This window comes from Meleagris gallopavo, chromosome 21 (assembly GCF_905368555.1).
Source record: "Meleagris gallopavo chromosome 21, MGAL_WU_HG_1.1, whole genome shotgun sequence".
Lineage (NCBI taxonomy): Eukaryota > Metazoa > Chordata > Aves > Galliformes > Phasianidae > Meleagris > Meleagris gallopavo.
Genome location: NC_139424.1, coordinates 3,090,618 through 3,104,714, shown reverse-complemented (window position 1 = coordinate 3,104,714; position 14,097 = coordinate 3,090,618). Strand labels below are relative to the sequence as shown.

Below are 14,097 nucleotides of genomic sequence, written 5' to 3'. Positions count from 1 at the left end.
TTGATATGCTAAGAGACAGTCACCCAGATTGGAATTCAGGCGTGTTGATGGGAAGTGACACTATTCTGGGTGGTATTTCTGTTTCAGGAATAAAAGGTAGGCTCTGTTCACAATGTCAGTTAAGCCAGCACTAAATTCACTCAACTTTCTGTACCTGAGTCAATTCAGGCATGAGCACACATTTCTGACAGCGCTATTAATAGAGGACCTAACCACAGCATTGCAGACTGAAAGGTTATATAAAAGAACTCTATTTCTATTACAACATAATCAAAATAATCCTGAATTTCACCATTAGGTCACTCATTGGCAGTCATCTTATTTAAGAGGAAAGTCTCCTGTGGCTTATGTATGATTTTCTTGTGAGGAACATAAAAGACTGTGGGCTGGAAGAGGAAGGATATGGTTTAAGCAGGCACAGATGACCTGGATTCCTTTATTCTGCCAGCAGATTTAATCCTCTTTTACAAAAGTAATATGTGTTTCTTTATAGGAAGCTCTGGAAATTGAAAGTACCCTCACCTTGCTCTGTCAAATCACCTTGTGTGCAGCTGCAAATTGCAGAACACGTCTACTGCTGGTCAGGTTAGGTGACATGAACTTGTTTAGTGCTTCTTTACAGCAGTAAAGACTCTGTGGAATCCCATCATGAAAATGAAGCTGTCATGCCACAGTGAAGTCAGAACTCTGTTGGCTTGCAGTTCATGTTGTTTGTCCTTGATCACAACTGGCTATCTGTAAAGAGACAAAAGCATTTCTGTGGCTAGATAAAGTGATCTTTTGTTCTGTTAATATCCAGCTTCTATACTCCTTATGCACAAACACCTTATCCCAATTGTTTGGTGAAGCAATACCCAGTATGTTTTAGGAAAAGATCTCAGGAAAGGAGAAATTAATTTCTTAAATTAGTTTTACCATCTCTAACTTGCTGCCTGTCTGCCGCAGTCTCTCCCATCTCTGCATTAAATAGAAAGGCAATAAAGAATTTAGATTGCCTTTTCTTTCCTGTAACTATTTCTTGTATGATGATTGTCAGATCATATAGACATTTGCTGTGGTCTTTACTGCATCAATCTGTTTTCCCTTAGTAGGGATTCATCTTGTAATTAGAATAGAAAATTCTGGAAGTTGTTTGTTTGTTTGTTTGTTTGTTGTTTTGCTTTGTTTTGTTTTGTTTGTCACCTTCAGCATCTTGCTTTGCTTGAATATCTTTTAGTCGACTTTCTCTCCCAGTTCCTCACTCACAACACAAGTCACAGATTACACCAGGCATAGCTGCTGTTCAAGGGAGAATCTTCTGTCTGGATTCATACTGTTAGCAACATCTGCTCCTCTACTTCAGCTTCTTGGCAAAAGCAAGAAGCTGATGGTAAGACAGACATAGCTCCCTGTAACATGTTCAGCAACGTTCCTCTAATTTTACATGCTGGAATCAGCAAGAAGACATTTTAAATGGCAACAGTGTGAGGTATCAATTTTAGGCTTAAAAAAGGTTCCTCTTAGGGGAATAGGAACCATGTTGTACCCATTACAACACTTAAGTTTGAATTTCTTGCTGTTGATACAAAGCAAATAACATTGTTTTTGTTGCTGTTTTTAACAGTGAAGTCTATACATGTTTCAAGTCTTATATTCTGGATCTAAATTTTTACCAGGAAAAAATATCAGTCTGCTGAGCTGTGGTGTACCCTCTCACACTTGTTTTAGCTGTACATTCCCTGATATATAAGTAGTTTACTCTATGGAAGCTCTTTTAGAATGAACTTTGACTACATTTGCACATGAACAGTAAAATCTAAATTAGTTCTTCCTATACTGTAAAAAAAGTAACATCCAACATTATCATGGATGTACCATGAAAGCCAATGCTCTGAAAAACTGCTTCTCAGAGAGAACTTGGGAAAAAAGAGACAGCAATTCACTTTTGTCTTTGATTCATAGCTCCCTGCTTGAATAAGAGCATATCAAAAACTGAAAGCTGTTTTGGTTCTGATGATGTTTGACCTACATATAAAGACTGAACCTGGTGCTGGACACTCCATTCTGTCCAGAAGCACTCTGTGTAAGTTCAAGGCTAACGCTATGAAACAGGTTCAAAAGTTTAGCTCTTACTCAAATACTGCTGGGCTCACATTTCACTGGGAAGTGGGTTTGCGTGTGAAGGGAGGTTTCCTGGAAAAAAATGGACCAGTGAACCATTAGCATGGCAACCAGAGAGAAACCTGGGATGGGGCAGTTGCAGTTACTACAACACATCTCTTCAGAACATACCTCAGTGCAGAATAGGATGAAAATGTTTGTATTTACTTGCATTGTAGCAATGTTCAGATTCTACAACTGAGAGCAGAGTCCGGCTGGGTTAACGCTAATCCTTGATGATCCCCATAGAGTTAAGAATCTCCATTTCTTCTGTAAGAGTACAAACTGTTAGGCTGGATGTGGCTGGCAGGCTGTGGTGCTGAACTGATGTGCCCAAGATGCCAGAGCAAGCCCGTACAGGAGGCAGAAATTGGAGCTAGTCCTGCCTTCCATTCCCTGATACATGAAACCACAATGGCTTTGATGTTCAAACCTTGCCATGTGTCTGTCCATCATTCCTTAAGCCCAGCAATATTGCACCCAGCTCACTGACTGCAGATGAGGGTTTTGATAGTGGCACAAAACGTAGAAAATAATTGTGTAGAAGAGACGTGGATGTAAACAAAGTCATTCACCAGGGGATGACGCCTCTCATGTCATGACATGACTTTTGGATAAGGTTTCTGGTATGAAGCTACCTTGAGGGGAATGGTTATGGTAAAAGTGTTTCTGGAACTGCAGGCAATCCTTATGGATCCTTACACTGATGTTGGCTCAGCCTGTTGGCAGGATGGCCCCCCTTTAAGACCTGCGTAAACCCAAATGAACAAATGACCTTGCTCTAAGCTTTATGCAGGTTTATACCGTTACTTAAAGAGAGAGTACTCTCAGCTGGGAAACTGAGACTTTGCTCTCTCATTAGTCAGGACCAGGGCAAAATGCCTGCTTTAGAGGTGTTCATTTTAGACAATGTGGACATGGTTTTTTGAGAGTACGCTGAATTTCTTCCCTCGTAATTAGTGAAAAACAGTAAACTTCAAAGTCAAACAGAAGATGAAAGCAGCAGAAGTTAATGGCTGCACTGAGAGTCAAAATTGTTATGGGAAGGGTTAAACTCAATTGAAAAAAATGCATTTTTCTAACTTGTATTTCTCAAGAACTGAGTCTGAGAAATTTTTGCTTTGCTGCCTGCAAAGCCTGACCTAACTGACAATCAGTTTAATGTACCTGATGGAAAGCAGTCATGAGATCCACTGCTGCATCAGTTTTCAATCCTTGGAACGAATACAAGGATGTGAAATACGAGGCAGGTCGTAATTGATTTGCCTTTTCTGAAATGCTGGGTTGTTACTGCGAGAAAATAGACATCAGAGTTCTCATGTGAAGAAAATAAAGGCAGATGTTTGAAAATGGGTATTTCTATGTAAATTTGAAGTCTGAACTTAAAACACAGTTCTCATGTTTGATACTCCTGTTGTAGGTGTAAAATAGATATTTTAATAATTCAGACATGATTTTAAATGGCAAGTAGGAAATCTTAATTTACATAATTTATGTTAATCATATTTTACATCGATAATTGTTAATTCTCTACTTGAATAAGGGCAGATATGCCGTGCTCAGCAGGGCGTTTGTCTCCTTTAGTCTGAGGGACAAGAGTAGTCATTAACTTGAGACCATCAGGTATGTATTCACACCTTCAATTTTGTTGTGTTTTTTTTTAAGTCATTAAGTCATTAAGTGTTACTTGATATCTTTTGTTTATTAGTTACTGTGAGTTTTTAACCAATTATTTCTGTTAGGTGACACTTACATGGGATCTAAGATTCAATTAAAATGAGCAAAGGAGATATTAATGAGGGAGGAAAGGTTGTTTTTAGCTCCCCCAACTTCCAAAATATGAACACTAGCGGATCCTATCCTCCCACAAGCTTAAGCTTCCTGCAGCACAATTTTACTCATAGTTTGGAAAAGGGAAAACAAGAAGAGCTACTTTCCTTTTTCAAATCCCTGCTGAGTTCTCAACCCCAAACAACCAGGCACCAGTATGAACTTGTTGAATAATCTCTAACGAAGAACTCCATTTCTTTCTGCACCTGCAGATGAAGTACTGCTGTAAAGGCTGGGCCAGCACTCCATGGGCTGCTCCTAATCACTCACCCAGTGATACCCACCAGTTTGGTGATTTGACTTTCTCTGGCATTTCCACAGCCAGCCTGGCCTGCACGTGTATTTTGTACTTACTGACCCTACTAAAGACTAATGAAAAGTGTCTGAAGTGCTACTTTGAGTACGGAATAGAGATTTGCCGAGCTGCTGACTTGTAAGAAAAAAAGAAATACTTGTTATTTCACTGGTCCTTAACTTGTTTTAAACAGAAATAGCTACTAGAACCATGAGAAGAAAATTCTGTTATTAGTAGACTGTCAGACTGTATTACAATGCTGGATATAATGTATATACTGTGCAAATACCAGCATGGTTCCAGGCAAGATAAAAAGGAAGGCCCCAGTTCATTCACATACTTTTAATTTTACATGGAAGATCTTGTAAGACCATCTTCGGACCAGGTAAAACTGCTGGTAATAAAGAGTGGATGGAAAGATATTATGAATGGAATGAATGGATAGAAAAGTATAGGATGTGAATGTGTCTAGTGTTCTAGTGGAAGACAGTGCTAAAAATACCTGGTCAAATTGCATGAAAGAAGGAATTCTTCCCAACTGCTCAGCTCCTGGATTGCTGATATAACTCGTAGACTATCCTTCACCTTGTTTTCTCCATCTCCTTGGATTTTTTTTGTCTGTTTCATTAGAGGCAGACATTGGACTGGCTGAGCCAACTTCATTACCAATAGCTGATAAAAATCAAACTAAAGATGCACAGGAAGTGAGTATGGCCACTTTCTGCATTGGTTCTCTTGTCGAAGCAGAAGCTTCCCTCTGCCTAAGGTGGGTAACCATCAGTGGCACCATGAGTATATTCTAATCCCTATTTCCTATCTAACTCACTTTATAAGTTTCAGTATTTCCACATATTTGCTGAATAGCTGTCATAAATGTCAGCATCCTGGGTTTAGTGTGAATAAGAGCCTCAAAATGACAAGTTTTCTTCTGTTGCTGGCAGAATCTCCCAGTTCCAGCAATTATGCACAGCAATAGAGAGTTCCTGTACTTACCAAAACAGTGAGCACAGCGTACACTTTGCCTTACTGGAAGCAATAAGAGAGGTTGTTATTTTGCTTTTGCTGGACATGTTTCTGGGAAATAAAGGCACTAAATTAGATCACTGTGAATGTAAATCTCTTTATTCAAGTTTTTGAATAACCCCAATTCTAACATTCTCTATAGTGATTAAGATTCTGTGTGGAACAGTCTCTTTTTTAGTCTGAAGCTAGCAAAGCTAGGTAAAGAGAGACATCACTGGGAAAGGCCTCTATTTTTGTTCTGCCAATGTCTATTTGTCATTACTCATAATAAATGGCTCCTTATCTGTTATTCCTTCTTCTTAATTAAGAGGTCTCTGGGGTATAAAAGTGAAGACTGCAATGATCACCTAATAGCTCTTCTAGGAATTAATGTTTCACTGTTGAAGGAAGGTCAAAATATAGGTTAAACAGATGTTTAATCCCATAGGTTTTGTCTTTTTTCCAAATCCATGCAGATTTCACAGCCATTTTCTTGCTATAACTGTGGTAGAATTGTCCACAATCCTGAAATGTGATAAATCCAGTTATCAGATGTACTATTAAACTTGAGCTTGAGTTAAAAGAAATGGTAGAGGCAAAAATAGTTAAAAACTGGTTAGCTGAGAGTGTCTTTGATGGTAACATAATGCCTCACTTTTCTTGACCTCCACAAGCTGTTCTGTGCTCGAATAAATCTCAGCTAGAAGAGGAAGCTCTGTTCCACTGATGTGCTGCTTCCCTTTTGTCTAATGCAAATGCAAAATGTGCTCGCTTGCAAAGAAGGATTGTTCTTGCTCTTATTTTCATTTGTGGCAGGATTACACGGATACAACTGAGGAGAATGTTACCTGTGAAAGGAGTTATTTGGATAAACCCTTCATGATGTATTCATACAGTTGCAGTTTGTTTCTTAATTCTAAAAGTGTAGAAGAGGCTGAACAAGCATCCTTCCCCAGACAAAAGCACGATCTGCGTGCTTGGAAGATGAAAACTATACGTGGGTTATGTGTAATGAGCAAAAAGGTGAACTTTACTGCACACAGTGTGTATATTACTGTGAAAGCATTTCAAGTGGAAATGCAGACTGAGGTGATTACAAAGGATGTAATTAAAAAATGTGACATTTGTTGAAACTCACAGAATGAGAATCTTCTAAGCAGGCATTTTTCAATTAAGAGTATAGTGAAACAAGTGGTTCGGTTGGTTTTCTTGAAGTTGTTTAGTAACAGAAGACTGCTTGTGAAGTGTTCTGGGCTCATAATTATTGTTAGTCTGGATGGATCATTCCTGGTTATACAGTTGTTCCATGAGATGCATGCAAAAGCAAGTGATGCACAAATTGGGTAGTGGCTCACGCTGTTAGCTCTGCCTGCAAAGATCTGGAGAGCACTCACTGGCAACCCAGTCATGTACAGCTGGCTCCTGATTATTCAGCTTCTAAATTTAATTCTAATAGACTAAGTATTTCATAACGGTAATTTGGCCACAAACAATACACTGACATAGAGCAGATTCAACAAACTGCAGGCGCAGAATTTCTCAAACTTCAGTCAGAAGCGGAGCACCAAGGCTTCCTTCTTTCTGGCCAGGGAACAAGTATTGGGAACAATAAGGGAACAAGTATTTGGTGAATGTGCATCAGTCAGAGGAACTGTAATGCCAGAAAAAGATACCTGCTAGTAGAGGAGTCGTCTCTGGAGTTTTGCAATATGGCCTTTTGTGATATATGACACACAACCTATATAATACAATAGAAACTGAAAATCATGCTGAATTTTGTGCAGGATTACATTACTTGAGTAGCCTGCTCTCATGCAAATCTGTCACTGGTTTAAACAGCAGATCAAACTGCCATTCCTCCAGCCATGCAGTCCAGATATTGATGTCTAGGTCCAACTCTGCCTCTATTATCAACATAGAGTACGTTCCAAACCAGAAGTGGATTATTGTGAAATCATGATTAATCAGAGACTGCAGTGACAAACCTCAAAAAATCACAGCCTCTTGCCTCAAGCACTTTTCCTTTACAGCTCTTTCACAGTCATCATCATTGCCTTCGTATCAGCTTGGAGAGGAACTTATCAGGTAGGTCCGAACATCCATTTATTAACTTGACTGCCTAGAAGAACGATGTTGAATATTATTTTCTGAACTTGTCAGACACTGAATTATTGTGGCAGTCCCTGTTGCAGTTATTTGCAGGACCTCAAGATTTATGAATTTGCTTCCATCATATATATTTAAAAAAACACGTAATGGCTGTGCCTTGAAATGCTGACCGTTCCCACATGTGTGTGCAAATACACACAAACTTATCTTCTCTTTTTGCTACTTTATGTTCTCTGGCTGGGTGATGCAGGAGAGAGGGAGATACCAAACTGAGCTTGCTTCTTTCTTCCTAAAATCGGTATTGTTAGATCTAGTCAACAATTAATGTTATTTCCATATTGAATTCACACATTTTGTTGCTTTTTGCTGTTTAAGAGGGTTAATAAACTTATTTTATTTTATGCATAGAAATGGTTTGGAGTTAATCAAGATAAGAAAATAATCCTCAATTTCTATCTTACTGAAAACTTGGCTGACTATAATAGACCTTCTGACCCGGCCTTCTGAGGAAGCTCTGGCAAAATGTTCAAAGCAGCCCCTGGACGCAGCACTCTCGGTTTGCAGCGTGTCTGACTGAAGGGGTATTTGGAAAATCCAGGGGCATTTTGTAGTAGATACTCGAAAACCTTTCAGTGGAAACTGGAAGCTCTCACATCTCTTGTCTGTGAACAGACCCATCTAGGTTGCAGGCATGGCACGTTTGTTGGCAGCATCTCACCTGGTTTCAGTTAAAGTGGCAGGAACGCCCCAGCGGCTGTAATGTACGCTGCTTCCACAAGTCTTAGCTGGTTAACAGAGCGCTGCCTGTGAGCGCATCTCCTCACCAGCTGCCTCCTGCTGGCACCACCGGCTCGTTCCTGCTAATGAGAACGGCAGCACAGGGCAGGGTTGTGGCCAAGTAAGGGTAAGAGCCTCAGTCAGGTGGAGCACGCAGCACAGTGAGAGCCATCGGGGCTGCTGCCCAGCTGCTGAGTGTGTGCCTGGACAAGCAGGACACTCCAGTGAGTCATGGCCAAGGACTCCCTCGATGAGTAATAGCTAAGAAGATGAACTCAGTTGAATGCTCTGTTTGAAACAAGGCAGCTTCCTAAGCGCATAAAACTGCCACAGCTTGGCCTGCTGAGTGTCAGCCGACCAGCTCTAACCATCACCAAATGCATGTGCTCATCTGGGCATCCTCGGTTGCATTTGTCAGGTTCAGCCATCAAAACAACTTCTGCTACCACAGCCATATGCAGAACGGGGTAAGAAAATACACTGCTGTGTGCATGGACTAGTGCCAGATGCCTAGAATAAACAGGTTCCAACTTGCTGCTACCATAGAAGGATTTAACTGCTGGTGACTTCTTGCATGACACAGCTATGAGATCGCATGCCTAAATGGACCATCAGAATGGAAATGGAGAAGGAGGATGCTGGGGATAAAAACTTATTGCATTGCACTGGCACCAGGCACACCTATTGTCAGCTCTGCAGGCAAACACTGTGCTCTGTTCCAGGGCAGTCTATATCCTAACTGACAGAAATGAACAAAGAAGGAAGAAATAATGTTTGTCTATAAAGAAATGAGCTGTAATCCCACCTAAAAAAAAACTTAATTTGTATTGTTCAGTGGTTTCCTGTAGTCAGTATAGAAGAAGTGAATGGTGACAAAGTTTTGTAGAATCTTCTTGCTTGGTGTTGTCTGCACAAACATGTCTTGGTCTGAGAAAATGAGAAATAGACTGTTAGAGGCAGAACAGTTATCAAAGAGTGATGCTTATAAAAGCTGCCAGAGTAAGGCTAAGTCACAGAGGACCTTTTGGCCACAGACTGTAGCCAGCAGTGCAAACCTGAGCGGGTGGAAAGACATGGTTGGAACACCGAGGGAAGGAGAGGTGATGTCTGCTACCAGCAGCTGGGACAGAGTTGTGTTCTGCTCGGCACTGAGTTCTATATGACAACCTGACTTACAAATCTGTGCTGCAGACAGAACAAAATGCCAGTCAGTATAGCATCAAAAAGTCTCAAACCGAAGCGATACTGGAGCAGAGGATGGGGTTTAAAGTGATGTCTGGGCAACAGAGCTGCTACCAGGACAGAGCTGGTACCTGGCGCAAGTAACAGGAAACAGAAACGGTAAAGAAAGCAAAAGGAGAATCAGAAGTGGAATCAAAATCGCACCTACAAGACGTAAAGTCAGGGCTGCAGCAGGACGGCCGCCAGCTCCCTTTGTTTGCAGCTCCGTGTCACCGGGCAGCCGCCGCTCCCAGCCCCGTGTGCCCGCTACTTGGGCGCCACCCTGCGGCGCAGCGCCGCAGCGCCTCCCGGCCGCTCCCATTTCCTGCTGCTCCCAGACGCGGTCAGCTCTGCACGTCGCTGCCCCAATAAAGCAGCGGGATGAATGGAGGTTTAAGTACTCACTGGAGGTCCTGTAGTCTGTAGAAGAGAAAGAGTTGCAGGAGTGATATCGAATAAAGAGCGTCAAGAGCTTCCCGATGCGGTAAGCTGGCACACTGAATGGTTTTCAGATGCAACTTAAGTGGAGTTCCTTGTAGGAGAGGGGAAAGATACCCATAATCTATAGCTAAATTCTTCTTTAGAAAGTTGAGAGCTAAGATGTTACTAAAAAAGTTCTGTCCTGCAATAAAATTAACGTAGACTTATTCATGATGAAGTTAGGCTGTGCAGGAACACGCCTGCTGGCTCATGAACAGCTCAACCTTCATGAAGTGAAGATGGAATGAAATAGCACGCTGTTAGGCACACCGAAGTAGAAGAGGCCAGACTTCACAAGGTGGCCAAGAATCTTAGATGCTGATCTGTTTTTCGGTTTAGTGTGAAACACAGTCTTTAAAAAAAAAAGTCACCAAAGCCCAGCAATGTTTTCTTATCTTCATCCATGAGTCATCAACTGATCTGTAACTGGTCCAGTTAACTGCCTCACTCTTAAACTCTTACTGTTTATTTTTCACTTCAAATTTTCTTAACAGGATACAAAAAATAAAAGACCCTCTGAAGCTGACAATCCACAAAACATCTCAAGAGACATTATGGTGAGTTATTTTTCTAAAACGATGAATGTAATAGGAAAATTCTTCCTGGAAAAATTGACAAAATGCACTTTTTCAAGTCTGAGTGGACGGCAGAAAGGCAGAAGAAAGGTGCCTACACACAGTAGAGAAACCGGAATGCCTTCCTTTGTTCTCCTTTCTTCCCCTTTCAGACCTCTTTTTGGAGGAGAAAGGGGAAGAAATGTGGTTACTCAATTCAGGTCTGTGGAATGTGCACAGTTCCAGCAGAGGTTCTGAAGAGTACGATGATGTTTCCATCTCACTTTTCCTGCTTGCTGTAGTGTTCTGCGGTGGTTTTTTTTTCATTTGTCTTTCTTTCACTGTCATTTGGTTTCATTCCCCCTACCTCCAACAGAAAGTACTCTGCAATGTTAGTTGTTTGCTTAAATTGCTGACTTGACCTAAAACCTCTGGATCTTCTCGAAAGGATTCTGTTCTGGGGGCAAATCTGGGCACTGCAGAGCAGGTAGGAGGTAATGGGAGAAGTGAGTGGTCAGGTGGAAGGGACAACATGGGGTGGCCCTGTGTTAAAGGACAGGGATGTGTGTCTGTAAGGGGGATTAAGACATGAGTTGCAGAGAAAGCAATTTGTCCAGAGTTGCACATGAAGCTTGTGGTAAAAGAGGGCTCAAGTCCAAGATAGGTATCTGATCTAGTGAACTAACTTATCTCTTTCCTTTCTCTCTGTTCTATAGGAAGGCTGTTTTTAGCTCCAGCAACTCGCTGAGACCTCGACAAAGATTGTTAATGATTTTTTTTTGCTATGCAATATCTCTACAAACTTGTGCACTTTTATTTCTTGGATGCACAGTGGATTATTTTGCTTTTGGCTGAGTTGGCTCTTCACTGTCTTCAAGGTAAAGCGCTTCAGTACTTTTGCTCAACAAAAGCACAGGACTGAAACTTTTTTTTGTTAAGCTCTCCCTGCTACAAGGAACATTTCAGTTCAGCTTTTAGTGCTGGGCTTTGTCGCCGGAAATGACTGTAGTGGCTGAAGTTCCTCATAGCCTGAACGCAGAACTGCCTTCTGGCTTGTTGCACTGAGGAAACTCTTCATAGCATGCGGTGGCTTTTTGCACTGGGAAGTATGCAGAACCCAAGTGCACATGAAAACACAGACTTGCAGCCCAGGGTGCCTCATGAGGAGCAGAATTATGGAGCTACTGCAGCACGGGTGAGACGAGGTCCACAGGTGCCAGTGTCAAGGAACAGTCCAGCAAAGAGAGATTACCTGATAGTTGGTGTGCTGTGCTATGCAAACCTAATAAATTTCATGGATTGGTTTATTGTACCAGGTAAGAGACTGTTTCCTCTTTCTGAGGAAAAAGAAATTTAAGTTCTCATCAGCTCTATTTATTCCTCAGTTACAAATACTCTGTGTTGTAAAGGTATGCTTTATGTCTTTTCAGTCTTTCTTGTTTATCTGCTTTAGCCTGCAGCTCATACTCTCTGTGAAACTTCAGATCATATTCTTGAAAGACAAATAAATGATGTATTAGTTATTCATTGTCAATAGAATGCTGTTAAATGCTTAAGGTTCATATTTTGAAGCTATTATAAACAAATATTAGCACACAGAACAACAGGTCAATTGCTTGTGTCTGGATTTCACAGAGATTTGCTGTAGAAACATCTCTACTATATACTTGTATGCTTACTGCATCGTTGGCTCTGGTAGATGAGCTGTGGCATTCCTTCATCTGAAGAACAGCAATGTCATTTCCCACATTAAAAGTATGAAAATTATGTGCAAGTTTCTTTGAGGAAGACTTAACTTCCTCCCGAGCTGGTGGAATTTGTCTGATTTCTGCAATGAAGAGTGTAATATAATTCTGCAAAGAGAATGGAGGCTCATTTCCCCGGGTATCACCTACCAAATTTACAAGCCATCCAAAATATGATTCTTTGATTATTTATTAATTATTTATTAATTTGTCTGTTTGTTTATTGACCCAAGAATGAGCAGCAACGCATTGCTTCTGTTAAACCACTGGGAAATGTGTTTTATTTTTTTCTCTGCATGCATAAACTGTGTCTGGTGTAAATTCTTCTTAGGATCACTCCTCGGCATTTGTCAAGCTTCCAGGGGCTTACCTGGAAACTGGAGGACAGGCTTGTGAGCTTACTGTATTTTACCTTTGAGTGGCCTGGAAATCATTGATGTTTAAAAACCTTGAATTAATATTTAGCGTTGGCACACAAACTAATTACTTTTACTGCTTAAACCATTAAGAAATTCAAGTCAGTATCTTTAAAATGGAGAGGTCAATGAATTTAGGAATTAAAGCTTTTCCTACTGAATGTTTGTTAACCACACATCTAAGAGAGAAGGAAGCATTAAGGGGTGCATGCTGAATGATACTGCAAGACTGTTAGTGAAAAAATTCAGTGTACGAATTCAGCTGTCAACTAAATTTCAATGTAGAAGGGTGGGGGACCTGAGGGGATGAAAATCCCTTTGAGCAAGAACTGGGATGGAGGGGGGCAGGCACCTGGAAGTATGAAGTGCCAGCAGCCATTGGGCTCATTCCTGGCTTTGAACTATTGTTTGACTCCCGTGCCTGCTAAGAGCTTAACATTTTAAGCGGATCTGTGAAGTAGAAGTCGCCTACCAGCTCAGTTTCTTCTGTGTGAGGTACCTGCAGGGATATGTAAGATTCAGGAACAGAGGTGCAGCTTGTATTCAGGCCTTTGAAATACCAAACATCTTCTTTAATTACAGTATATCACCAAAATGCTTTTTACTTCACTCTATGGCTTCTTATTCCAGGAGGGTACTCTGCTTACAGACTGCACTTCATAGCACAGCAATCTGCTCTGCACTGCTGGAACTCAGCTGCACCGCACAATTCTTGCACCAGTACTCTTGAGTTTGGCTGTCCACACATAGCAATGTTTTGGTAAATATAAGTTAAGAAAGTGAAGGAGAGGCACAAATATTTATTTAAAAGTAAACTTATGTGTAATTGTCTGCTAGAATTGAGACTTCTACTCACTAACAGCAGCGATCATGCAGACTTTTGCTCTCCTGTTACCCTGTTCCAAGCTGCTCACATCGCTGCTTTGGCATTTGCTGGTGTCTGGCTGCCCACTGCTGCACTTACCTGGAGGGGTAACATTTCAATGGTGCTCAGCATGAGCGTTAGTTGGAGTTAAATTGTGGTTCCAACCAGGTGTTGTAATAGCTGTGGTTTGCACTGAATTCTCTACTCGCTCAAAACTGAAGTTCTCAAGATTCAGCATTTCTGTGTGTTGGTAATCACCTCCTGGAAAGAATAGATACGACTAATTACTGTGTTGTAATAATGCAGAATCTAAGGCAGGTGTTTGTTCTGAGCGAGGTTGCAGGCTTTAAGTTTCTGAGACCGTTTGGAGCTCTCTAACTATGAGTCATTGAGAGATGCCTACAGAACCCCCCGTGCTGCTGTTAGGCTGGAGCTTGGCCTGCACTGATTTCAAGTGCCATCAGCACTTGAAGCACAGCAGCTCTGATTGAAATAGCTGGTAAACTGACTCTTGTAAGACCCATCCAGTGGAAGATTACAATTTAATCTACTGAGATAAGAAATGTGAATATTTCTTTTATCTGTGTTCGTGGCACAGTAATGGTTGACAAGGAAGCTAGCAAGATAAACGTGCTCCGGTTCTCTACAAACCATCTTGAAATCA

The 14,097-nt window shown here is 41.1% G+C and overlaps 1 protein-coding gene and 1 long non-coding RNA gene across 4 annotated transcripts in view; one reads left to right on the top strand and one right to left on the bottom strand.

Annotated features, from left to right (window-relative positions):
• Positions 1 to 5,155: 5,155 nt before the first annotated feature.
• On the bottom strand, positions 5,156 to 9,729 carry LOC146543009 (uncharacterized). The gene is made up of 3 exons (XR_014887553.1): positions 9,539 to 9,729; positions 9,208 to 9,337; positions 5,156 to 9,079 (listed from the first exon to the last, which is right to left on the bottom strand). It is a non-coding gene; the product is annotated as an uncharacterized LOC146543009 (long non-coding RNA).
• LOC100540504 (protein spinster homolog 3) overlaps positions 9,721 to 14,097 on the top strand; it is a 24,419-nt gene continuing 20,042 nt past the window's right edge. For 2 of the 3 annotated variants that reach the window (XM_019621917.3, XM_085240763.1), the window contains exons 1-3: positions 9,721 to 9,857; positions 10,348 to 10,410; positions 11,124 to 11,723. In XM_019621917.3, coding sequence (XP_019477462.2) covers positions 11,489 to 11,723 — 235 coding nt within the window. In that variant the 5' untranslated portion in view covers positions 9,721 to 9,857; positions 10,348 to 10,410; positions 11,124 to 11,488. Of the gene's footprint in view, positions 9,858 to 10,282; positions 10,411 to 11,123; positions 11,724 to 14,097 lie in introns of those variants that run through there. The other variant, XM_085240762.1, reaches the window with a different exon arrangement.